Consider the following 23,344-nt stretch of genomic DNA (forward strand, 5'->3'; position numbering starts at 1 on the left):
TTGAAGAGCAAAGACAAAAGAGAGACAGACAGGCAGGCAGGCAGACAGGGAGATGGCCGGTGGTACGGCGGCTGCAGCATTGAAGTATACCGTTAGATAAAAAAGGGGGGATGGATGGATGGCCAGCATCGAGCATCTCGATCGATCTCGAGACGAAGAGATGACATATATATTATTAGTTCGTTGATATTATGTACAGGGAAGTCTCATCATGCCAAGTACAGTCAAAAAAACAAGGGAGTGAGAGATGTAGGATGGAAAGATAGGGGAATGACGGCAGTGAAGATATAGATGGAAAAGGGTATCATTTGCGCCTCAACCCCCCCTGAATAGATCCTCCCGGGCAGATACTTCGTTAGCAAGATAGACAAACAGATAGATAACTAGATAGATGGGAAGCAAGATTTCTTTTACCCAGCCTATGAGATCAACAGTGATGCAGATAGAGTAAAGGGAACTTTCTGTGCGACCGGTGAGCTGCCTGCTTCCTCGTCTCACGGCGGGAGAAGGAAGGGCCACAGTGGCACAGCAGGTTGACGCGCCAGTCGGACCATGGACACAAGTGGGCAAAAAAAAAGTGCGTCGAAGTGGATGTTTCAGCGCGAGCTGCCGTTGGGCTTGAGCCGGGACTGGATCTCGGACTGCAGCAGTCGCTGGTTGGCAAGGCGGGTCTGTAGTCCCTGGCCCTGCGATTCAATGTAGTTGACGTCCTCCGAGAGTGTCTTAGAAAACAAAGGTCAGTAAGAGGGACAGGGAGAGAGAAGCATGACGAATCACAGGGGGAAAAAAGGACTTACGTCGAGTTCGTGGGAATACAGCGTGAGCAGGCCGTCCAGCTCATCGCACTCTTCCATGGCACGATCAAACAGCTTGGCCAGCTGGTCGACTCTTCCGTCATGCGAGGACTGCAGTTGGCTCAGCCAGCTGCTGGCCTGCACCCGTCCTATCTCGAGCCGTATGTCGGCCTCCAGCGCCTCGATTCCCTTGTCCTTCCCCAGCCTACCGTCCCATCCAAGGTCAGTCAGCAGCCAGTCAAACTCCACGCCACGGCCACCGAGAACGGCTGGGTCGATCCCAAGTGCACTGCAGGACTTTTTGGTGTTGTCTTCCCGCAGCTCTTTGGCGGGTTTCGTCTCCTTTCTCTTCAGGGATGGAGAGTCTGCTGCTGAACTTGTAGATTTATCAAACAAGATCTCCTTGCCAGCACCGGCTTCCGTAACCTCTACCTTGGGTGGCTCAGTAGCCGCAGGCTTGGTCGTGGTCTCTGCACTGATTCCTCTCTGTAACGGCGCGGGGACAACGCCTGTGATTCCATCCGGTCCCTCTGATTTCTCCTTCTCTCTGGCTGCCAGCAGACGCTCCGCTGCTCCGCCAGCTCTGGGCTTGAAGGCGTTGTATGCATTTGCGGCCTTCCGCAGAACATTAGCCACATCCTTTGCACCGCCTTTGCTCTTCATCATAGGGCCTAGTCCGCGTCGATGAGTCTCGACCTCAGGCTCTGGTTCAGGTTCAGGCTCCGGAAGCGACGCGCTGCTTGCGGCTGCCGGTGGAACGTTTATCACTGGCGGCTTTGACTGCTCTGGAGATGACTCAGTCTTCGCAAGTGGCTCACTTGGAGGCTCTGGTGTAGCAGGGCCCGCCAGTGCCTTCTCCATATCAGAGGCAAAGTCACCGTTAATGGCTGGTGGCCTTATTTTAGGTGGTTCAGGTTGCGGTACGTCCTTGGCTGCCAGCGGAAGCTCAACCTTGGGGGAACCTCGAGAAGCAGGTGCTGTTTTATGCCTATCCTCCTCGCCGTCGTTGCTCTTGACGCTCTTTATGCTCTTCTGGTCATAGCTAGGAGACCTGTCAAACGCTGGTCGCAACGAAGGCGGTAATGAAGATTCACTAGTAGACGGGCGAGTTTGCACGGGTTTGCTAAATGGCGATATATCACCACTGTCCGGGCTAGGTTGATGCTGTTTGTTTTGACCAAAGGGGTGTGGTCTGTCCTCTGACTTGGGTGATAGGGCTGGGGCTGGCATGGGGGTATACACCTTGTTTGGCAGTAATCCGCCGTCCGATACGGGCGATAATGGCATCGGTTTATACGTCCTATTTGGCAAAATCTGATGTTCTGACGTAACCGGTGATGGTACAAGGTTCTCAGTTGAAGGGGCATCTACAAGTTTCCTTGATGGTGGCTCTACAGGCGACGTTGGAAGAGGAAATTTTTGCGGTGGGTTGGTAGTAGAATTGTTATTGCTACTATCACTCGGTATGCGTGGTAGTAAAGTTGCTGGGGGCGGTCCGCGCGGCATCTGGTCCTGGCTAGGTTTGTTTTGTAGAAACTGCTCTCTAGACGGTTGTTTCCGTATATCTGGTGGACCATCGCGGCTAGGAGGTAGGCTTGAATATGGGGATTGGGACCGGTTCGGCCCTGTAGCTGGAGATTGGGGACGAGGACCCTTTCCGGGCATCAACCTTGGGTCCTGGCCTCTACTTTGAGGCTGGGAATGGGGTGGCGGTTGAGACTGAGGGGGAGATTGCGATTGCGATTGGGACTGCGGAGGAGGTTTAGAAACCAACGGCAAGGTCCCAGCCAGCGCTTCTTTCTCATTTGGGTCCAGCCCAACCAGCTCCGGAACTTTTCCACCAGTGTATTTCTTGTATATCTTTACAAGACTGCCGATAAAGAAATCCCGCTCCTTGGAAGTTGCCGCAGTCCAGTAGTATGGCTTAGTGATGGTGACAATGAATCCCAAGTCTGCAGCCCATGATTTTTGCTGCTGTTCAACCTGGCTTGACGGGATAAAGTGGTCATATATCTGGATGCGTGATAGGTCGTCCAGCGTCCACGTCTTCCCTATCGAGAACGAGCCGTCACTGTTCTCTCTCGACTTGTGCATTCGAACTCGGCCTGACTTTCGTACCGAAACAATAATTGCTCTCGGCTTCTTATTCTCGGGTGGGGAGGTGGTCGGAGGCGGAGCTGATGGATAGGCTGCATCTTCCGTGATACGGATATGGGTGATGTACGACTCAAGTGCTGGCCGACCGTTAGCAATCTGTTCATCCAGAAACGTCTTTCAATAGCATCTTTGGACACGGAAACGCCCGTAGCCTCTGGCGATGGATACGTTTGTGATGCTGCTGCCGTCTAGTCAAGCTAGCTTGCCTCGTTGGTAGTAGGCTAGGGACAGAGGAGGTGCTTACTCGACCCATCGGCATCCTTCTTTGAAAAACAACTGTTTATTATCCTTCTCTTCTCATCTTCGAATCTTTCTGCTCTCGAAGATCCAGATGACGGGTGCATTGATCCTGAACCGTTACGCATCTCTCCGCCGCCGCGGCGGTCCTGGCGTGGTGATGCACCAGCCGGACGGCCTCGAGAAGGATCGCGCGAGCTCATGTCGCCGGAGGAGGAGGAATATCAGCTTCTGTGGAGGTCGTCTGCGGCCGTACCGCCTGATAGCAGCTGCCAGGCTGTCGAGTTCTCTGCCGTGTGGTTGCTGTGTTGCGATTGTCAAGTTGTTTCGTCCTTCTGCTTCGCCTTTCTTCCTGCTGCAGGCGAAGTCGGATTCCCGTATGGTATTGTTACAGCCGCATATTCCGGATATTCTATTGGTTAACCTTATTTAATGAACCAATGAAAAGGCAGCAACTTTACATATTAGCCAATAGTGAAAGGTTACTATAACTTTACAGTACATAATACCACTCAGTACCTTTTCACAATAAATATACCAAACCATCAGTTGAAATAGAAGACATAGTGAAAAGAACATAATCTGCTCTATATTTTTTTTCATTTACATCTGCTACTCTCCTCGTATTCCTCTACTTGTCCTTGTCACTTTCGCTGATCAGGAAAAGCAGATTCAACAGACCATCCATGTCATTTCCCTTTTAGGACTAGCGTGGCGGTTGTGCGTTTAAACTTTCTTCCCGCGAAGTTTTTTTTTGATTTTCCACATTTTTTTTACAGATTTTGATATTTCGATGTTCAAGGCGAATTCGGTTTCTTCGTCTCACTCTCACAAGAAGGAATTGTCAATTGGTTTTTGTACAATGGCTGCTGAGAAGAAAGTGAGGGCCGGAAAGGCCCAGAAGAGCTCTGCAAAGGCCTCAAAGCAAAAGGTATAGTCATGATTAATCTAATATCACTTGCTGGCCAGCTAGCTAACTGCTTGATGAAACGCAGACAAAGGTCGCCTCTGTTTCTCCAGCGCTCCTTGCGTCCATTACGCAGTTCCTAGGTGACCATGGATACGTCAAGGCCCAGACAGCTTTACTTGCAGAGCAGGAAGGGGACGCACAGGCCGCGAAACAAAACTTGAGCATGGAGGGGATCCCTTCACTAAATGTCATTTATGAACTTTGGGAAGCACAGAATGCTGGAAAGGATGCTGAGAATGACAGTGACAGCGACTCAGACTCGGATTCAAGTGACGCCAGCTCGGATGTCTCGATGGAGGACGCAGCCAGCAGCTCATCTGAGAGTGAGGATAGCTCCGACGAGGACAGCAGTGAGGATAATGAAGAAGAAGAAGAAGAAGAAGAGGCCCCCAAGCCGGCCCCGAAGGTTACGGAGAAACAACCACTCAAGCGCAAACTGGAATCCGACTCGTCCTCCTCCGATTCGAGCTCCGATTCTGACTCTGACTCGGATTCTGACTCGGATGGTGCTCCCACCGCAAAGAAAGCAAAGCTAGAATCAGTCCAATCTGATTCCTCCGAAGATTCCAGCTCCGACTCTGACTCTGATGATGAAGAAAAGGTTGAGAAGAAGATATACTCGAGCTCTGGCTCTAGTTCGGATTCTGACTCCGACTCTGATTCAGACTCCGATTCAGACTCCAGTTCTGGCGCCGAGAAGAAGAAAGAAGCATCAACTCTAAAGAAAGCTATCAAAACTCCACTCCCTGAATCAGACAGTGATAGCTCCTCTTCCGACTCTGACTCTGACTCCGATTCGTCAGACAGCGATGATGAAGATGACAAGCCCAAATCTTCTGCTGCGGATGAGAGCAAGGAGTCTTCGGACTCTAGCGCTACTCTAGCAGGCACATCTGGCCAAAGCGACTCCGACTTCAAGTCAAAGACTGACCCCAAACCGGTTCGCAAACATGTAGGAGCCAGACCAACACCGCTAGCTGCGGCCGGTGAACTCCCTCACAATCATCCATCCAACGCTTATGTTCCATATGCATACGCTGAACGTGCTCACCGTGATCTGTCAGTCACTCGCGGCAAAGGCTTTACCAAGGAGAAAAACAAGAAGAAGCGCGGTTCCTACCGTGGTGGCCCAATCGATATCGGACCAGGCAAGAGCTTCAAGTTTGACGACTGATCAAAAATAGACCGAAGCCTGTGCATTTTCTTTCTTTCTTTCTTTCTTTCTTTCTCAGGAGGCCTGTTGTATTCGCCTCTTTTCCTTTTATATGTTTGGAGTCAAAGTAGCAAGGCGTTTTTGCGTTCAGGGTCCATACACTTGGGCTGTCATTTTCCAAGTTCAGATGTGCCATTTATCTAGTTAGAAGGGTCCGTCCAGCGGTGCCTCTTCTATGAGTGCACTTCAGATTAGCATAAGCAATAATATGCAAAAGAAATCAAAAAGCTATATGAATAAGTTCAATGGATAAATAAACTCCTTTTATAGTATCAACTTTCTAACCGAAATCAGCCCTAGCATATATAGCACTTTTAGTATACTCTATTTTTCTTCTTCGATCGCCCGCCAATTCTATTCATCATCTCCACCTGTCCTCTGGTTGGGTGCTTCTATTGAGTGAAGGTTGGAACCAGCGTTGGTCCCAGCCAGGAATGTGATCATCCTGATGCGCAGCAGCCGGCGAGCTCCAGAACGGTTTTTGAACAAACAAACGTATACCTCTCCCGTTATCTTCAGGAGATGGGCGTTCATAACAAGACAGGTCAGCCGGCTGGTGACCAGGAGAAGCTCTCGCATTGAGTGGTAAGCTTAGATTTAATGAAGACCAGTTCTGTCCAGCCTTATCATTTTCGCCAGCCGCGAACAAGTCCTCCGTCCCAACCATGTCCAGCCTCATCACAGTGTTTACCAGGCCAACGTATAGTGTTGACGATGTTGGAGATGGGAGAGACATGGTGTACACGGGTCCTCGATACCGGGGCCTGAGGCTCCGTTGAAACCTAGTGTTATGGCGATTTTCAGGTTGCCTGTCACTAAGGAATATTGATATGCCCTTAGGAGCACTTGTAGGCAGATTCAGTTGAAAACCACGCACAACCGAATTATAACTCCTTCGTCGACGATTCCACCTTGGTACTGACGGGGATATGTTACTGGAATCAATCTGATGATTTCCAGTAACCCTCAAATCAAAAAGCTTCAGAAGACCATGCGCACCACTGCCAACCATCAACCGTTCGTGGCCGATTGGAAGCAGGGAATACACTGGGCTATCATCTACCGTATCACCGTAAATTGCAACACATGGCCGTGAAGATCGTAGATCATGGAGCCTGTAGGAGACATTAGCTAGACAGAAGAGATATATATATAAACAGTTAAAGGCTTTGCAAGTTCAATTAATCACCTTATTTTACTGTCTTCCCAGCCCGATAGAAAAAGGTCCTGGGAGCTTGTTTCTTTCATAGAGCTCAGCGCTGGCAGCGGTGCCATCGCAGTAACCCGTGGCTTTCTTTCTGACTCGTAGTCTTCAATTCGAATAGAGCACGCTATCCCCACGTCTACCGGGTCAAAGCTATAGACATCGATCTTAGAAGACCCGCCGTCAGCTCCAACGACGATTCGCTGGTCCGAAAGGAGCTTCGAGCATCGATTTCTCGAAGCGCCATGCAGAAGCTCCTTTAAGCTAGCAAAAGGCTGCACGATATCATCCGGTGAGTCCAGTTTATAGAATGCTATCTCGCCTCGATCCAGAGAAACAGCCAGGACCCTCTCGGTCCCAGCACTGAGGTCTGTATAGTCCAACTTGTGGCCTTGGGTATCAAACGATGCCCCGTGGGTAGCAGAGCCCTGGCTAGGCGAAATAGATAGGCGAGTAAGCTCCCCGTTTCGACGTCCAACGATGAGATCCTCAGCGTCGGGAGAGTCAACGGAGGAGCTCCCACCAAGCAGATGCAGGCCTGCCACATCATCCCAGCTATTCACGCTAGGCAAGTCATTAAACACAACCCACTTAGCGCCGTCATAGCTGTCCTGTCGATTGTCACCGGCTTCTCCGGCATGGTGGTCGTGACTGTTCAGGTCCTTGATACGAAGCACCACGTCTGCTCCAGCACCCCATGCCAGCACCTCTTTTCTCGCAAACCAGTGGTCGCCGTACCATGACTCGTAGCTATCAATCACCGGCCGATATCCCAGGGTCGGCCTGTCTCGTCGGGTTGTCTTGGGCTTCCCGATCCTCACTGCATTGGACGGCGGCTCGACATACCGAGCGGTTACGGCGCGGCAGCGAAAGGCATGAGAACGCAAGGTGAGTGCGTGAGCTGCATCTCTCCAGAGCGGCGGAACAGCGGCAGTGGGATACTGACCCTGAACAAAGGCCTGAAAGATACGATAGTTGTCTGCGGCGACTATGGTGTAGAGGCGACGGCAGGTTTGCGCCAGGCGCAGCAGGCAGCTTGCGGTAGGGAGAAAGGCAGCGATAGAGTAGATGAGCTCGGGTGGGAGACGTAGTAGCATCAGATAGAGACTCTGTTCTTTTATTCTTCTTCTCCTTTTCTGCTTGACTGGCGGAAGATTGTTGTGTTGAGCAACCTGTGGTGTGCTTTGTGGTGGTTTATTTATCAAAGTCTCTGAATGTTTACTTTCGAGTCACCAACTTTTATAGTTTACGAACTCGTTAACTAGTTACGAGAGTTACTCATCCACACGAACAGTCAAGGGCCAGGAAGGATGAAGGATTTGATACGACGAATTAACGCCAGCTGTCTTTCGTTGATGTGGAGTAACTAGTTATTATGTATCTAATCTTGAGGGTGCTGGGTCAATATTGTGCAGAATTAGCTAGCTTTACCAGGACAAATATAAGAAACCACAAGGGACAAAAAGGCCTGATGCCCCAAGGATACCTTGGGTAATGTTGTAGCCAAAGTGGAATATTCTAATAAATACAAGGTGATCGTGCGTTCTATGGTAGAAGACAACATATTAAAGCCAAATAGCATAGTGCTGTTGTTCAGTTTCGTATGAGTAGCCCGATTGTAGACTATGAATAATGTCTGGCCTTTCGGCCTTCTCTAGCATTTGGTCTGTCCGAAGATATTTCTGGTCAATAGCACTTGCAACATGTCGCCAGTCACTCACTGTAAGTTCCAGGCCAAGTGTTTGTAGAGATATTTTTTTTCAGTGATGAAGTGACTATCGATGTAAACAGGGAGAGGTTAGGCCCCGGAGAGGACAGTAGAAGAGCTGCGTATGCTTCTTGGGTGACCGGGGTTAGACTCTAAATGGTGAAGTTGATGAATTCAATCAGAGGCCGAATGCGAGCAAGGAACATAATAAATAAACGCGCGATATATTGAGGTAGAGCACGTATAACCACGACTGGGTGGCCGGATACGTTTTCTGCCTTGCTGTATTCGCATATGACAAGGAGGGTGTCATCGTAAATGAAAACTCTTCGGCCGGTATGGCCGGTGTTAACGGCCTGTAAAGACGCTAGCTCTGTGCCTCTGAAAGGCATGCCCGCCACAAGTAATATGCACAGGGCTAGAGAGTCATAAGCCCCGATAGCTTCCACACTTTGAGTTATTATGCAAGTGTTCTGTGGCAATTAAGGCTCAACAGATACACCATGGGGGTCGCATAAATGTCATCAACCTAGGCACCACTCATCGTCTTCATCGTCTGTTTTATAGGTGTAATCTCGAGGTTCTGCACCACCAGCCATCGCAACAACACGCTGCAAAACCTAGTGGAGTTCTAGAAGGTCAGCATCCGGGAGCGGAAGGCCAACAGGGTCCGTAGTTTTGAGGATAATCTGATCACCTTTGCAAATAGGTAACCCAGTCGGCACATCCCATAAACCCACAACCCCACCAGCACCATCTTCTCTAAGCTGTATAACGGGCGCGGCGGAAGGCTCTATGTATATTTAATCGAAGTGATTGAAAGTTGGGAAAATATTGGAGACTTTGCACTCAATTATTTAGCCACACAAGCATAACAATGCAACTGGTATTGTCCTCATTGCTTCCGAGAAGCCTTGCCCTGGTAGATATGGACGTGTAGAGCGAGGCAAAGAAGGTTGTTTGGAGTCTCTGTGGTATCTTGTATCGCGCTGAGCCATCGGTTAACCTTGTCCTCAGCCCAGAAGAGCTTCAAGACCTCCCATGGACTGAACGGTTGTGATCTCGCTTCCTCCACCTGTAAACCTCGCATAGCGAAAGGGGAAATATGCGCAACTTATATAGGTTCGCCAGACTTTATGACGGCACATCGTCTTTTGTTAGACATAAGGGACAAAAAGGCGTAATGCTCCAAGGATACCGAGCTGTAGGTAAAGTGGGATATTCCAACAGTAGATGACGTGACGCTGGTTAAATAAGCTACCATAGGGGAAGTAAGTGAATTGAAAGGACCGTGAAGTCCAATAATTACGGTAATTCACTTATTTCCCCTATGGTAACTAACGGACGCAAATCAAAAGTATTGCCAGACGGGATGACTGTTGAAAATAATAATTAACGAGATAACTGAGGCCGGAATATTAGTTAGCGAAGGCTCTTGACGCCTCTTTGGCTATGGAGTACCTGGGCACTAGCGTATGGCTTGCAGCAGGCCTAGCCCAGCGTTCCATAGCATGATCCCGGCAGCTTAATGCAGTTCCTCATCTAAGCCTAGATATAACCCGGCTCCAAGGGCCGCATCCTCGAGGCAAAGCATCCCAGGCCTTTCAGGAGCGCACGCTACGATCCTGTTGCCGGTTCAGGCGGCCACTCCGAGGACCTTGCAGTGGTTAGCTCGGGGCAGACAGTTCCAGTCGCATATGTACAGGGGACCCGGCGTGGCATCGACGACAAGGAACAAGCAGCATGCCAGCGACCACTAGAAACAGTCGAGAAACTCTTAGTACCGGTAACTAAGCATGTGCAAAAGCGCATCACACTAGTCAGGCAACACTTGTTGGTGAACTAGAGGAAAAATTGTATTTCCTCTTCGACTGAGTGCTGTTTGTTGAGTGGCATCAGATGCCGTGGACAGGCAGCTAGCAGAGCAGAGCAGAGCCTAGCATCATATTACCCGCCAGAAATAAGGGGTAATTAACCAACTGGCAAAGAATTCCAGCGCAAGATATGGACCATCCTGGCTGGTATAGCTGGAAAGCGACACGAAAGCATCGGCTAAATAGCCGTTTCCACAACGGACAAGGGTCAGCAAGTGGAGAGAGCAAGTGCAGGGCGCAGAGTGCACTTTTGATAAGAAAAAGGGGGTATTCTTACGGAGTACTCCGTACAGGCAAGATGAACAGCGACGAACGAGTATACGCATGGAAAGCGAAGAAGAGATGACAGGAGAGAAAGACGAGGGAGAAAGACGACGCTGGAGTTTTTATGAGTGACGAAGCGCCCGGATGATCACAAGAGTTTAAAAAATATTAGGCTTCAACGGTAGTTATGTGGCGGCCCCAGAATCACCCCAGATTATCAGGTTGGCCCAAATAACTTTACAGACACACACACATACATACACGATACGATGTCTTTTCCTGTGGGCCTTAAAGAAAACTAACTTCAAGTTGTATAGTTACGCTGGGTAGTTATTTAACTAGCTAGCCAACACGTCGTGGTCCTGTCACATATATAACTAGTGATGAGGACGGGCATCTTTCTTTCTCCCTGGAGACATGACAGCATCTACATTCCCAAAGAATAGAGACCGATACCATGGCCATTCTCTCTTCAGGGCTGTTCCAAGCCACGGCTGCCGCACTGCTGCTGGCATTAGGAATATATAAGTTCATCATATACCCGGCCTTCCTCTCACCACTGGCCAAGATCCCAAATGCACACTTTACCTCCCCGCTCTCCCCTCTCTGGATCCTCTGGCGGAGGTTTCGAATGACGGGAAATAGGACGATCCATGCCGCTCATATGAAGCATGGGCCCATCGTCCGCTTGGGGCCGTCAGAAGTATCAATAAACTGCTACGAAGGTGGCCTCCGGACAGTATACACGGGTGGATATGAGAAACATGACTGGTATCCACGCCTATTTGGTTCTTTTGGGTAAGTAAGCCTTTACTATTTATATACACACTCATTGTTTAGCCAATACTAAACGGTTGGCTATAGAACTATTAGCATGTTCTCGATGGTTGGGAGCAAGGAACACTCGATTCGAAAGCGTATGCTTGCAAATATATACTCCAAGTCGTACCTGCAAGCATCACCCCAGTTGAAAGCAGTCACCGAAGCTATACTCTTCGATCGACTATTCCCAGTACTCGAGGCATATGCAAACTCGGGGTCTTCTGTCGAAGTCCACGAACTGAACAATGCCATAGCTTTGGATTTCATTACCGCCTATATTTTTGGATTGCCGGCTGCATCAAATTTCATCCAGAACCCCTTGCCACGGAAGGAGTGGCTCTCCATATATCACAGTCGCAAGGAATTCGAATTCTATATCCAAGAAACGCCAGAGCTACTTTCCTGGTCCTACAAACTGGGATTTCCTCTAATCCCTAAATGGTGTGATGGCGCAAATGAATTCATGGAGAAATGGGGGTTCGATAGGTTAGACAAGGCAGAAGAAAACATCTCTTCTTCAGATGCCGTTGCCGAACCAGTTGTATACAGACAGCTCAAGCAAGCACTCGAAAAGCACTTTGCTACCAATCCTGACCCTAAGGATGCTACCCAGAAAATACGGCTTGAGCTTGCGTGTGAGACATTCGATCATCTCACTGCCGGACACGAAACAAGTGGCATAACCCTGACATATCTGTTCTGGGAGCTCTCGAAAAATCAAGATATTCAGGAGAAGCTGAGAGAGGAGCTGCAAACGCTCACACCCAACATTACACCCGCATATAAGGATGGTAGTTCAGAACTACCTTCTCACAAGTCAATTGACGCTCTGCCCCTTTTGGATGCGGTAATCATGGAAACATTGCGGCTCCATCCGCCAATTCCAGGGATTCAACCTCGATTGACTCCCGCAGACGCTTCTTTGGTAGGATACCATAATTTGCCGCCGAACACGCGAGTTAATGCCCAGGCATACTCTCTTCACAAGAACGAAGACGTCTTCGTAAATGCGGATATCTGGCTCCCGGAGAGGTGGATTGCCCCTGCTAACTCTTCAGAGCTGGACGAGATGAAACGTTGGTTCTGGGCCTTTGGTAGCGGAGGTCGAATGTGTATTGGAAGCCATTTTGCTTTACAAGGTACGATATTCTAAACGCCCCTTTCGCGAGCGATGTAGCTCTACTAATCGAGTTCTAGAAATCAAACTGGTCGTTGCTGCACTTTATACAAATTACTCTACTTCCGTTGTGGAGGATAAGGGAATGGAGCCAATTGATGCGTATACTACTCGCCCAACGGGGAACAAGCTGACACTTAAATTCGGCCGGGCGTGAGTAGGCAAGTTTAAATGATAGTAAATAGTATTTAAACTATTCATACTGCAACAGCTAATAATTCCTCAAGAGGGTATAACCGGCATTCATAATGGAGGTTTTAATATAGTTCTATTATACAGCAGTAGTAAATACACCGTTTCTTGGAACGGGGAAAAATAGTAACACATTTCCGTTGTTAAGCCCCAAACTCCATACCAATGCAAAGATTGGTTTTGAACCCCCCCAAAAGTCTCACCAGACCAATTGTACATGTCTCAGTCATACCCGTGGGAGGAAGCATTGACTTGGCGTCACCGTCCGGTAATGTGTATGTACCAAAGAGCTGACTGCGCAATGCGAAAAAAGTAACCAATGCAACAAACGAGCTAAATAATTTATTTCTCCTTCCGTCGGGGGGAAATCATGCGGAACATTCGAGCAAGATGGTAGTTGACGGTGTTCTTCTTTGTGACTTTCGTAGGCTGTATCGACATACTAGTTAGCTACCAATTTCAAGCTTATCTCCTTGAATATTATCAAGTCAAGAAAAAACATACGTTCGAGTCCGTGCATAGTCGCAATTGCTGTTCCAATGCTAAGCATCCTTGGATACTGTATCCCGTGGCTCCCCAGCAGTCTAATTGATGAAAAGATAAAGAGATTAGCTACTGTTCTTGCGCTTCGACGACACCAGGTACGTCCTGAGCCATCAATCAATTGATGAGAGGCACTTACTGAGAACAGCCGTCATAGCAGCAAGGCATGGGTTCTGGTCATATTTCATGGGACTCTTGATCTTCAATCGCGGAAGAGACTGAAGTCGGATTGTTCCCGCGGTTGCTGCTGACCTCGGAGGCATGGTGACGGTGTGCGTGGAAAGGAAAGATAGAAAGGAAATCCCCCGGTAAATCTAATTATAGCCACCCACAGTCTGCTCAGTCCGTCCGTCTGCTTCGTCTGGTTCTTCTGTCAAAAGTGCTCGACCGGCACCAACATCGCTTTTCTTTCTTTTCTTCAAACTTCTTTTTGATGCCAAGAACTTGAGTCTTAGCTAATCATATAACTACTGACTAAGCTCTTCCCATAGCGGAGACAATTTTTGGATGAAAAGCGACGAAGGACGACAAGAAAAGAAACGAAGAAGATCAGGTTCGGTCGTTAGTGATGGATTGTCTCAAGGAGAGATGAACTACCATAGGATTGTTGGGCGGAAACTACAGAGCTTGTTATCTGCCCGAGAGCCTCCGATCTCAATACTACAAGCGCCCACTGCGCGGCCGTTTTCATACCAACGATGCCTTTATGACCAGAAACCACATCTGCAAGATGGTGAGAATAAGGAGCGTAAAAGCGATGGCGACGGTGCTATGTCGAGGAGGCTGGCCGAAATGACCGAAGAGGCCATGACACAGGGCGGCAGTTCCGCACGGAACAATCTCCAGCAAGAGACCGGATTTTCAGAAGAGCTGAAGCAAAGACTCCAGGAGAGAATCGCCGAAACTACATTCAAAAATGAAAATGCAGCTGCAATTGCCTATGCGAACCTTCCGGTAAGCATCAAAGTCTCCTTTCTTTGCGGAGTGTATCCTTGGAGGCTAATTGAATTTCATTTCAATAGCAAAGCGCCGGGAAAGCAACGCGGGATATAGCTGGTGCGATGCCGTGGACAGGCAACGAGAGCATCCACGATGCTACACTTCGTATGCTGAATGACGCGAGTAAACCCATGCGTGTCCCATTTCGGCCGCCACAGCCAGGAGGGCCAGTACCCACGGCTCCTAAGCCGAAACGAAGCCTCTCATCTGGTGAGAGGTTGGCAGCTGCCCGCGAGCGGACGACGGAATACACGTTGAAGCAGGATTCAAGTATCTCCAAAAAGGAACGAGAATTATTCCGTAAGGAACTGCAAGACCGTTTCGGTCCCGGCATACACTCTTTCCCGGTCTCCATTCAGGGCCTCAGCTCTCTGGCGAACGAACGGATAGAAGATGCAATGGCGCGTGGCCAGTTTAACAATATCCCTCGCGGCAAAGGAAAAAATACCAAACGTGATCCCACTGCTGATAGTCCGTACATTGATACCACTGAATTCGTGATGAACCGAATCCTACAGAAACAAGAGGCTACGCCTGAATGGATACAAAAACAGCATTCGATGCAGTCGGAAGTCAAGCAGTTTCGAAGCCAGCTAAGAGAAAACTGGAGGAATCATGCTGTGCTAATGATTCGGGCTCAGGGTGGAACGCTAGAGGAGCAAGTTAGACGGGCACGCGGCTATGCTACTGCGGAGTCGAAGCATAACAAGTTATTGCAGTCTCGTGTACAGCTGGCTAGCTCCGATGATGATACCAATACAGCTTCACCTGCGACTGCTGAAATTCTAGAAGACGTCCCTTGCTTACGGGATCCGCAGTATATGGCCACTGAGCGGGAGTATCACGAATTGAAAATTAAGCGACTCAATGAGTCTATACGATCTTATAATCTTCAGGCTCCCCAGGTCTCTCAAAGACCATACCTCAACCTTCAGCGGGAGCTGGATTCTTGCTACGCTGATATTGCCATCAACCTTCCTGAGGAGATAAGGGAGCGGGCAAATAGAGGGTCGACAAACCCAGGGTCTTTTAGTGGCCATCAAACGAGACTGGGAGGCTTTTCTTCATCGTCTGGCTCTACCCATGAAGCTCGGATATACGACGAGGACAGTTCAAAGGGCTACGGGTTCAAGCAAATGTGGCGAGACCTGTGGAACTAAACAATGGGCAATGTATATTACTGCTAGCAATGCGGTCCTCAGTCCTATATCCTATATCACTGCGTGTCAAGTGGCCCTAGCGGACAAATCTGGGCAGTTTTATCTATATGCGAACCACCCATATCCAAAGGAGGACAACTAGTCCTTGGACAGATTAATCAGAAGGAGCACTGTGGTTACAGCTTCAATAATCGCACAGAGGTTGACGATAAAAACCCATGACGCAAATTCCCCGGGTCGAGATTTCTCCTTTCCGCTATCCAGATTCCCTTCGCCTATCTCTGTGCTCTTTTCCTGCCAGAGCGTCATCTCATCGGCCTGTTTGGATCGGGGCTCTTTACAGTACCGGTATATGTCACCATAGCATGTCACCGCTGCGAATATCGTACTGAATAGCTGGACCATGGCGAGGTAGAAGGTATCTTTAACCGGCACACAGAGCAAACCCAGGGGATGTATCTTCGCAGTTGGGCATTTACCTCCGTAGTAAACGTAGCTGTATATAAGATAAGGCTTGCTGTATATGCCCAGAAGATTGATCTCGTGTAAACATTCAACGCTTCTTTTCAGCAAATCTCTTGCACTGCGCCGACATTTGAGGTAAACAGTTTCGAGCAGGTATTCAATCATGGGTGTGCAAGCAAACAGAATCGTAAGGACAGCATACATGACGACAAAGCCCGAGATGAGATAAGTCGGAACCCTCATCGTCGATGTCGTTATCGTCTCGTATGGTGTAGAGCGTCGGTATAGATGTGCTGCAGTGCCATCAGAGGGCTCTGCAGCAGCCCCCTTGGTAAACATGGCGAAGAGGGGTATAACAAACGGCCGCCAGGGGAATTTCGGATAGTCGTTCTTTGGCCAGCCAGCCTGTGCCATGTCTGAGTCTCCAAACGGGAGCCGGGAGATTATCTCGAGGTTGCCGACCCAGATCTCGTTGACTGCGTTTCCGGGCTCGTAGAAGTTTGGAGACTTGACACCACTAACAGCGGATATTTTGTTGCCCATAGAGGACTTTTTTCGATTCTTTTCGACTGTATTTCCTCTGGCTAAGAGTAATATCAAGATAGACTAAACGGAGTCTTTCAGCAGCTCTGGTTCCGTCTCATGTCGTGTAGATGTTTGCTGCCCCAGCATGGAGGGCTATCAAAACTGCCTTCTTTCCCATGGAGAAGGCGCAAACGTCTGCAAAACGACGTCACAGCCAACTCAGTTAAGCTCATCTACATCCATGGTTTGAGGTATTCTGCTGTAAACTGTAAGTAGCATTTGGCCTACCTTGATATAGGGGTGAGGTTTCCTGGTTGATTATAGCCTTTAACAGCTGCTTGACTTTGATAAGCAGCCACAGAAAGCACCGCTTCTTCTCCGATCTTCCCCAGCCATCTAATCAAGGAGGATATCATGGGTGCTTAAAGCCTGCGAGACATGATCAGTGTCTGTGTAATGCTGCCTTTCCACGGCTGAGCTCAAAGCAAAAAGCGAGCGGTCAGACACGTCGTTAAAATCCAACTTGGCAATAACAACTCGCTACCAACAACCGAGCGATGGCGAGACCAACATCAACCACGGCATCAACATCAGCATCGACATCGACATCACACTCGGAGCAGAGCGGATACATGCGAAAAGAGCAAGGATGAAGTGGCCAGGCTCTTCGCGAGTTCCCGTCCGCCATCACCTCGCTTCAGGAACAATCCAAGCCGTGTGGCCTGACGGAACATCGAGTGACGACAGGGTACGAGCAACAGGCACACTGCGACTCCGTAAACGCTGGGCTGCGATTTGCTGGCCGCCTGGCACGAAAGCGCATGAAGAAACGGAAAATGTGATGGGCGCTATCTTCAGTGTGACGGGTGGCTGCTCGCCCTGCGTCGTGCATAGCTAAACGGGCCCCCGGCCAACCAGGCCGTTGACGAGAGATCCCGTCCCTGCGAAGAATGGCGATGCGTCGTCCCCATTGGACATGACCCCCTGCCCTTCATCACGGTCAATCCCAGCGGCCTGCATGATCGATGCGTCCAACTGCAGAGCTGGAGGCGCCTCTCGGGCTTTATCATCACACCGGCCCTGCTCCACACAATGACGGACGAGTGCCCTGGCCTCTTCTTTCTTCACTGCGACAGGCGCCTTTGGTATCGCAGCATTGCCGATCCCCTCGCCCGCAGCAGGTTCAAATATCTCGAAATTAAGGGAACCGTCCTCTCAGAGGAAAAGAAGAAAAAGGGTGAAAAGGGGAAGAGAGATAACTACCCAGTGATGCCCAAAATTCCTGCTGCAGGATGGTAGCTACTCGGTACCCCGCTTATATGTCGACGCTGACAGCCTGCGGCCTCTCTCTACTCATCTGCCTGCAGCCAATTCCCATACAAGCTGCTTCTATTTGGGGGGCCAGCATCTGGATTGACCCTGCGCCGCCCCCGAGTGAAGGACCCCCAATCTCTGCATCTGCTACAAGAGATACTGCGTTGCTCTGGAGAGAGATAGTTGCCATAGTCGCAGCATACATCGCCGTCGTGTCTCTCTTGCTAGGCTGTCTTTTGACCGTTGGCAGACGTCTCCGTCGCGGCGCACAAGAGTCCAACGGAACGCTGGAAATGGATCTTGTCAAACCGTCAGCAGGAATGATGGAAGATTCGCCAGCTCCAGTGGAGTTCTCTACCAACAACTTGTGGCCCAGCCCGATGAGCACCACGACCCAGAGTAATGTCTGGCCGAGCCCGCCCAAAAACAAAGCTCGATCCTTCAACATGCCTTGGTCTTCTTCAAATAGAGCTCAGTCAGCAGCATCGATAGCTGGGAGCGTTTCAACCGTTGACGAAAGCGTCGTTCAGGCTGACCGGGTGAAAGCACAAGAAGAAATGGAGAGGCTGTACGCAGCTGTTATGGAACACGATGCAAGGAAATCCGCTATGTCTCAAGAGACTGCTACTACCAGGGCAACCCCCCCTTCGCCGTTGAGGTCGCCCGTCCGTCTAAATCCGCCAGAGGGACCTCCCGAATTCCGACATCTAAGGCGCCAGCAGCAACCTCTCTCTCCCGTATCTCCATCCTCTCCTCTATCAGCGTGTCATCTACCAACCGTGACCGAGTTTGAACCACAGCATCACTCAAGTCTTCCTTTCCAGGAGGACCCAGCATCAAAGGAATCGCCCATCTCCCCACGAACCGAAAGATTCTCAAGGCTCTCACAGCTTTCTTTCCTCAGCTCTAGATCTAAGAACTCCACCTCCTCACCAAAGAAACTGCTTGGGCGCAGCTCCATACGGGGCCTTCACATCTCATCCCCCATGGGCTCACCCGAACTCAACTCTCGTGACTACCCCGATAAACAGCCTCTCTCTCCTCGCACATATAACCCAGGACCTCCCCCCTTGACCCCCCATGAACAAGCAAAACTCAACTCTCCTCAACCCAGCATGGCCCCTCCCCCATCATTCCTCACCTCTCCACCCAGCAAAGAATCACTGGATAGTCGCAAATTCCGCCCTACTCCTCCATCGTTGAATATCAACACAGCTCACAGCACACCTCCGCTGCCGTTCCGCGTTGCTTACGACAGCCCCATGAGCGCTCCATCAACCAAGACCACTATCGTTGAGCGAAGGACGAGTCTTTTACATGGGCCACGGACGGGTGTTCCTCGCACGCCTTATAGTCCATATATGCCATTTACCCCTATTACCCCCTTGACGCCCAGCCATGTTGTCACCCGCCAGGAGCGGAAGCAAAGACAGAAACGGGACGGGCCAAGGGTGTTGATGGAGGAAGATCTGGTTAAGAGTGACGAAGATATGTGGTCATAGTTTAAATGCCTTATATGCCTTATGTTTCTTTCCTTTCTCTTTCCCCCCGTTTCTACTTCCTGATATAAGCGTTGTCTATATTTTTCTAATTACTATTTTCCTACCATGGAGAAATTCAGAGTAACATTCCTTACTAAATATTTGTTCTTACTGCCTGCTGCATAGTTGTACATTGGATACTGCTTAGGTCGGTTACCTAGCTGTTTCGCCTTGGGCGTCATAGGCAATGAGGAATCCCTGCTGACTTTACCCATAGTACGTACTTGGAACTATAACTTCGTCGAGTCGCTAGTGTGGGATCCAAGGGGAGAAATGTATGGTCCGCTGCTCCTGGGACGCAGTAACTTGGCGACATGCGAAAGAGAGGGTGGAGACGTTGTGCCTGGAAGGCTAGGGGTATTCCTTGTTCTCTCACTCTGGCCATTAAGCTGGTGTATGACTTCTATACTTATTGGGGTTTCTTGCTCGGTTTGCAATGTAGGTAAGTCAACCTCAAAAGAAACTCCAGATATTGATATATTCAAGGTTTATTTGTGGAGCCTACATTGAAGCGAATATTACTGGTGGAGCGCATTTAGTACAAAAATTAGAGGAATACCATTGGCTCATTCTGACTTCACGCAACGTGACCCCATACATTTTCGCCAGGGACATAAATGACTACTACCGCTCCTTCTACTTCCCCTTATTTTGATATACTACAATACACATAAATAGCTACTGAATAAGGCCGCAATGAATAGTTCTCGTGAGGATATGACTCGCTAAGCGCTCATAAAGGACATATAGGCATCGTCCTGCGACGCTTGGAGGTGAAGTTCACATCTCGGCGGGCGTTTCAGGATCAATAGTGCTGGGTGATAGTCTAATATATAGCTTCAGTCCGCCGACCCCTAGCGTGAGCACACTCTTTTGGCGCAGCCGTTTGACAGCTACGAGCCCAGGTAGCGCAGTTTCCCAAGCCAAGCCCCTCGTCCGAAGCTCCCTGTTCGAATCTGGCGTTCTGCTTCCGCTTCTGGATCTAAAATCTTATGGCTACGCCAGCCATCAGTACCATCAGCCGCTACCAAAAATGGTAGCAGGCACAAACAAATCAGAGACCCCCCAAGGTGGGAAGAACAACCTTCAATTGGCCCAATTATGGCCACAACCAATCAATGCGCTCAAGGCCCAAAAAGGGCAAAGCCAACCAACCAACATGCCTGGGCAGCGGACGCCCAAAACCAATCATCAACTGGCCCATCGTGGCCACAACCAGTCAAAATCCAGTTAAAGCCAATGAAGCCAAAAACCCAATTCGGCCAGGGGGCTGTCAAAATACACTGCTTCAACCTGCTGACCATTAGTTGTGGGCTCACTTTTTTTTTTGGCTTAGCTGTTTGAGGGTTATTAACTACTCGAATCAGCTAATGCCTACTAACAATGCCTAGTGAGCCTGTCAAAACACTTATGGTATAGTTATGGTCTCATAACACTTTATTCATGATATTCATACTTCGTACATCATACAGAAAAGTTCCTCTCAATGGGTATCGTATCAGGACAAAAAGGGTACATATATCCAGCTCCCGCCCAGTCGACCAGCCTGCAAGCGAGCATAGTCATCAGCTCAGTAATAGTCATATCTGCGCTGTGCTCTCCTTCTCCTCTCCTTTTCTAGCAGGGCGACACCTGTCATCAAAATCATGATATCCAGCTGCTCCCCCGCAAATGCATATTCCCGTGTGTCAAACAGTTCAATCTTTCCCTTCTTGTTCATGCTCTTCAACCCGTTGTTCGCAATGACAGCCATAATCCTCCCGCTTTCCTCGTCAACGAGTTTATAGTTACACGCACTCAGCTTAGACGGTTTTGAAGATTCCACTCCCATTGAATGAGTTCTCTTCCAGACAAACGCACGTCGTCCAAGTTCCGGTCCCCGACTCATATTCTGCACCAGAACGTCCATCTCGAACCTATACGTCGAATGGTCACGGCTTTCTCGTGTCAGGTCTTCCCATGTCATGTCTTCTGCGCTTGTGCTGACATGGCCAATCTTGAACACATCGTTGCTCAGGTGGTCATGGTAGTCCTTTTGCGCCTTGGGCATCAATCCAATTTTCGAGCATGTGGAGAACAAGACGAATTTGCACACGGCAGCTAGGTGTCCCCTCCTATCTTCTCCGCGGTAGAGGCTTAGGTCCGGTGTGCCAGGAGTGAAGTAGGAGTTGTCAACGTGGTATAGAGGCCGTTTCTGTGGATCTGATATCTTGTAATGTATCGGAAATGAATTGTATATGTGAAATATACGGGAAGAGGCGGATGATGGTGAGGAAGTCAAAGGAGAGGATGCGGACGTCGAGGAATATAACGGCCACGACATGACGATAGCTGCTCAATTATCGAGGTCGAGAAGTAGGAAGATGTGAAAATTGAGACGCGAAAATGTGCGAGGAGGCCTGGTAATAACTCGAATCGCATCTTTCAGAAAATTCAACAACCTGGCTGGGGTCGTCTCCTCTTTTTTATATCTCCAACCTGCTTGCCCTTTCCGGCCGGCCTCCACTTCAAGGAACAGCCGCGGGCCAGCAAGATGGGGCTCAAAAGTCATTTAAGCTTAGTTGATTAAGTGGGTCTTGGCATGCGCGTTTTCTCTGTTCTAGACGCGCGACGAATACGACGAGATGCCAGATCAGGGCAAGAGGCGGAGGCGCAGGCCACACACTGACTGCCATCAACCGTCATATCTGCAGCCGCGCTTCCGCGGGGGCTTTTTCCATCGGCATCGACGGTATTTCATTATCTTCTTTTTGATTCTGCTCCCTGCGGGCCTGTCAGCCTGACAGCCTTGTGCAACTCGTGCCAGTTTTAGCATAACCGGTGGAAGTGGCCGAAGAAGTTGATTAGAGGATGGCTCTTCTGGAGTTATTCAAAAGAGCCCGCACCTTCTCCACGAATAGAGTGGCCTACGATATCCACTTCTAACCATGGTTCGAGCTGTGCCCTTGAAGTCTGCTTATCGTCATGGTATCGACCGGGAAATGTCCTGCAAGCATACCTATGTTAAGCGGAGCTTTCTCGACTAAGATGTTCTGTCCACGCTGGTGAATCTTCCAGAGGATCAATGGAGGAGACGGCGAAGCTGGCCTGTTTCGCCCCCTTTCCCCAGGACCTCGATTTCTGGAAGCTCTCGAAATTCGATTGCATCCACATTTTCTGAGCCAGGGAGTTTCTCCACTGCATAGTCCCCAAGTGCTACCAAAGAAGCTGGCTCTTCAATTACCAATCACGGACCCACCCTTAAAGTAGAGCACGCAGGGTACCAGATCTGGATATCTCTCAACAACGAACGCATCTAGGATGCCAACAGCCCTCATTAACACTGAAGATCTTGCCCCATTTAGGGCAGCTTTGTGCTCATCACTATCTTCGGTGCTGGTCGAATTGCGTTTTGGCACATACATACATCTTGCACCTTCTGCTCCGTGGAACCAAAATCAAGAACGTCAGCATATTCAATCGTTCGTTTGACCGTGCCAGTGCACTTCTACGAGACATACACTCGCCTGCTCAGGTACAATGACGATCTGATTTCAAATTTTCAGCCGTAAGCCCTGGATTTAAAGAGTATGAGCGAGATCTAATGAATGGAGTGGCCAAAGCAGATGTCATATTCTGCCGCACCTCCTCCGAGAACCCGCTCTTTTCCGCAGAATACCTGCTATCTACACAATCTACGCCTCGAAAGGGCCGATTTATCGCAGCAGGGTCATGTCGGCCAAATATGGCTGAATTGGATCCCCGCATCCCCAAGGATGCTACGGAGGCTGCCCGGGTTTATAACAATTGTCCGGGCCCAGTTCTGAGTCGTGGAGCCGTGGTGGTGGATACCCTCGAATCGTGCCTCCTGGACGCAGGATAAATAATTCAGGCCGAACTTGAACCCTTCTGCGTTGTGGAGTTGGAGAACTATCATGGTGGATAATTTCGCCGAGCGTGGCAAAATTTCCGACAGGAAACTTTTGGACTGGATCAAAGAAGGGAATGTTGTTTATAAAAGCGTTGGATTAGGAGCATTGGATCTCGCCCTTGGTAAAGAACTATGTCATCGTGACATATAGAAGGGAATTGGCAATACAACCTCTGCGCCTAAAGTTCCATAGGCTTGATATTTGCAGCCATTGCAAGCATTTGCGTCTTTGCATTTTGGTCGCGTTATTGAATAGCTGCATTTAGGACTTTGCC

At 49.4% G+C, this 23,344-nt stretch overlaps 13 protein-coding genes across 13 annotated transcripts; 7 read left to right on the top strand and 6 right to left on the bottom strand.

Annotated features, from left to right (window-relative positions):
* Nucleotides 1-596: 596 nt before the first annotated feature.
* MGYG_02960 (hypothetical protein) lies at nt 597-3,391 on the bottom strand (the record flags this gene model as incomplete). Its single annotated transcript, XM_003175387.1, has 3 exons — nt 597-722; nt 798-3,028; nt 3,196-3,391. The coding sequence occupies 3 exons, from the start codon at nt 3,389-3,391 to the stop codon at nt 597-599; spliced, it is 2,553 nt and encodes an 850-aa protein (XP_003175435.1).
* Nucleotides 3,392-4,050: 659 nt separating this feature from the next.
* Nucleotides 4,051-5,332, top strand: MGYG_02961 (hypothetical protein; the record flags this gene model as incomplete). The annotated part of the gene is made up of 2 exons (XM_003175388.1): nt 4,051-4,119; nt 4,184-5,332. The coding sequence occupies 2 exons, from the start codon at nt 4,051-4,053 to the stop codon at nt 5,330-5,332; spliced, it is 1,218 nt and encodes a 405-aa protein (XP_003175436.1).
* A 400-nt stretch (nt 5,333-5,732) lies between these two features.
* MGYG_02962 (F-box domain-containing protein) lies at nt 5,733-7,672 on the bottom strand (the record flags this gene model as incomplete). Its single annotated transcript, XM_003175389.1, has 2 exons — nt 5,733-6,486; nt 6,561-7,672. 2 exons carry the CDS (start codon nt 7,670-7,672, stop codon nt 5,733-5,735), a joined length of 1,866 nt encoding a protein of 621 aa, XP_003175437.1.
* Nucleotides 7,673-8,435: 763 nt separating this feature from the next.
* On the bottom strand, nt 8,436-9,373 carry MGYG_02963 (hypothetical protein; the record flags this gene model as incomplete). The annotated part of the gene is made up of 4 exons (XM_003175390.1): nt 8,436-8,701; nt 8,813-8,903; nt 8,998-9,043; nt 9,186-9,373. The coding sequence occupies 4 exons, from the start codon at nt 9,371-9,373 to the stop codon at nt 8,436-8,438; spliced, it is 591 nt and encodes a 196-aa protein (XP_003175438.1).
* Nucleotides 9,374-9,388: 15 nt separating this feature from the next.
* MGYG_02964 (hypothetical protein) lies at nt 9,389-10,553 on the top strand (the record flags this gene model as incomplete). The annotated part of the gene is made up of 5 exons (XM_003175391.1): nt 9,389-9,487; nt 9,706-9,756; nt 9,854-10,116; nt 10,272-10,364; nt 10,451-10,553. 5 exons carry the CDS (start codon nt 9,389-9,391, stop codon nt 10,551-10,553), a joined length of 609 nt encoding a protein of 202 aa, XP_003175439.1.
* A 325-nt stretch (nt 10,554-10,878) lies between these two features.
* Nucleotides 10,879-12,577, top strand: MGYG_02965 (hypothetical protein; the record flags this gene model as incomplete). The annotated part of the gene is made up of 3 exons (XM_003175392.1): nt 10,879-11,219; nt 11,286-12,382; nt 12,441-12,577. The coding sequence occupies 3 exons, from the start codon at nt 10,879-10,881 to the stop codon at nt 12,575-12,577; spliced, it is 1,575 nt and encodes a 524-aa protein (XP_003175440.1).
* Nucleotides 12,578-12,954: 377 nt separating this feature from the next.
* On the bottom strand, nt 12,955-13,418 carry MGYG_02966 (mitochondrial 37S ribosomal protein YmS-T; the record flags this gene model as incomplete). Its single annotated transcript, XM_003175393.1, has 3 exons — nt 12,955-13,041; nt 13,117-13,196; nt 13,295-13,418. The coding sequence occupies 3 exons, from the start codon at nt 13,416-13,418 to the stop codon at nt 12,955-12,957; spliced, it is 291 nt and encodes a 96-aa protein (XP_003175441.1).
* A 325-nt stretch (nt 13,419-13,743) lies between these two features.
* Nucleotides 13,744-15,314, top strand: MGYG_02967 (hypothetical protein; the record flags this gene model as incomplete). Its single annotated transcript, XM_003175394.1, has 2 exons — nt 13,744-14,109; nt 14,178-15,314. 2 exons carry the CDS (start codon nt 13,744-13,746, stop codon nt 15,312-15,314), a joined length of 1,503 nt encoding a protein of 500 aa, XP_003175442.1.
* A 138-nt stretch (nt 15,315-15,452) lies between these two features.
* MGYG_02968 (hypothetical protein) lies at nt 15,453-16,322 on the bottom strand (the record flags this gene model as incomplete). Its single annotated transcript, XM_003175395.1, has 1 exon — nt 15,453-16,322. One exon carries the CDS (start codon nt 16,320-16,322, stop codon nt 15,453-15,455), a length of 870 nt encoding a protein of 289 aa, XP_003175443.1.
* A 1,274-nt stretch (nt 16,323-17,596) lies between these two features.
* MGYG_02969 (hypothetical protein) lies at nt 17,597-19,120 on the top strand (the record flags this gene model as incomplete). Its single annotated transcript, XM_003175396.1, has 1 exon — nt 17,597-19,120. One exon carries the CDS (start codon nt 17,597-17,599, stop codon nt 19,118-19,120), a length of 1,524 nt encoding a protein of 507 aa, XP_003175444.1.
* Nucleotides 19,121-19,473: 353 nt separating this feature from the next.
* On the top strand, nt 19,474-20,393 carry MGYG_02970 (hypothetical protein; the record flags this gene model as incomplete). Its single annotated transcript, XM_003175397.1, has 2 exons — nt 19,474-19,601; nt 19,910-20,393. The coding sequence occupies 2 exons, from the start codon at nt 19,474-19,476 to the stop codon at nt 20,391-20,393; spliced, it is 612 nt and encodes a 203-aa protein (XP_003175445.1).
* A 336-nt stretch (nt 20,394-20,729) lies between these two features.
* On the bottom strand, nt 20,730-21,482 carry MGYG_02971 (hypothetical protein; the record flags this gene model as incomplete). Its single annotated transcript, XM_003175398.1, has 1 exon — nt 20,730-21,482. One exon carries the CDS (start codon nt 21,480-21,482, stop codon nt 20,730-20,732), a length of 753 nt encoding a protein of 250 aa, XP_003175446.1.
* Nucleotides 21,483-22,459: 977 nt separating this feature from the next.
* On the top strand, nt 22,460-23,021 carry MGYG_02972 (hypothetical protein; the record flags this gene model as incomplete). Its single annotated transcript, XM_003175399.1, has 2 exons — nt 22,460-22,604; nt 22,705-23,021. The coding sequence occupies 2 exons, from the start codon at nt 22,460-22,462 to the stop codon at nt 23,019-23,021; spliced, it is 462 nt and encodes a 153-aa protein (XP_003175447.1).
* Nucleotides 23,022-23,344: the final 323 nt, after the last annotated feature.

This window comes from Nannizzia gypsea, genomic scaffold (assembly GCF_000150975.2).
Source record: "Nannizzia gypsea CBS 118893 supercont1.2 genomic scaffold, whole genome shotgun sequence".
Classification (NCBI taxonomy): domain Eukaryota; kingdom Fungi; phylum Ascomycota; class Eurotiomycetes; order Onygenales; family Arthrodermataceae; genus Nannizzia; species Nannizzia gypsea.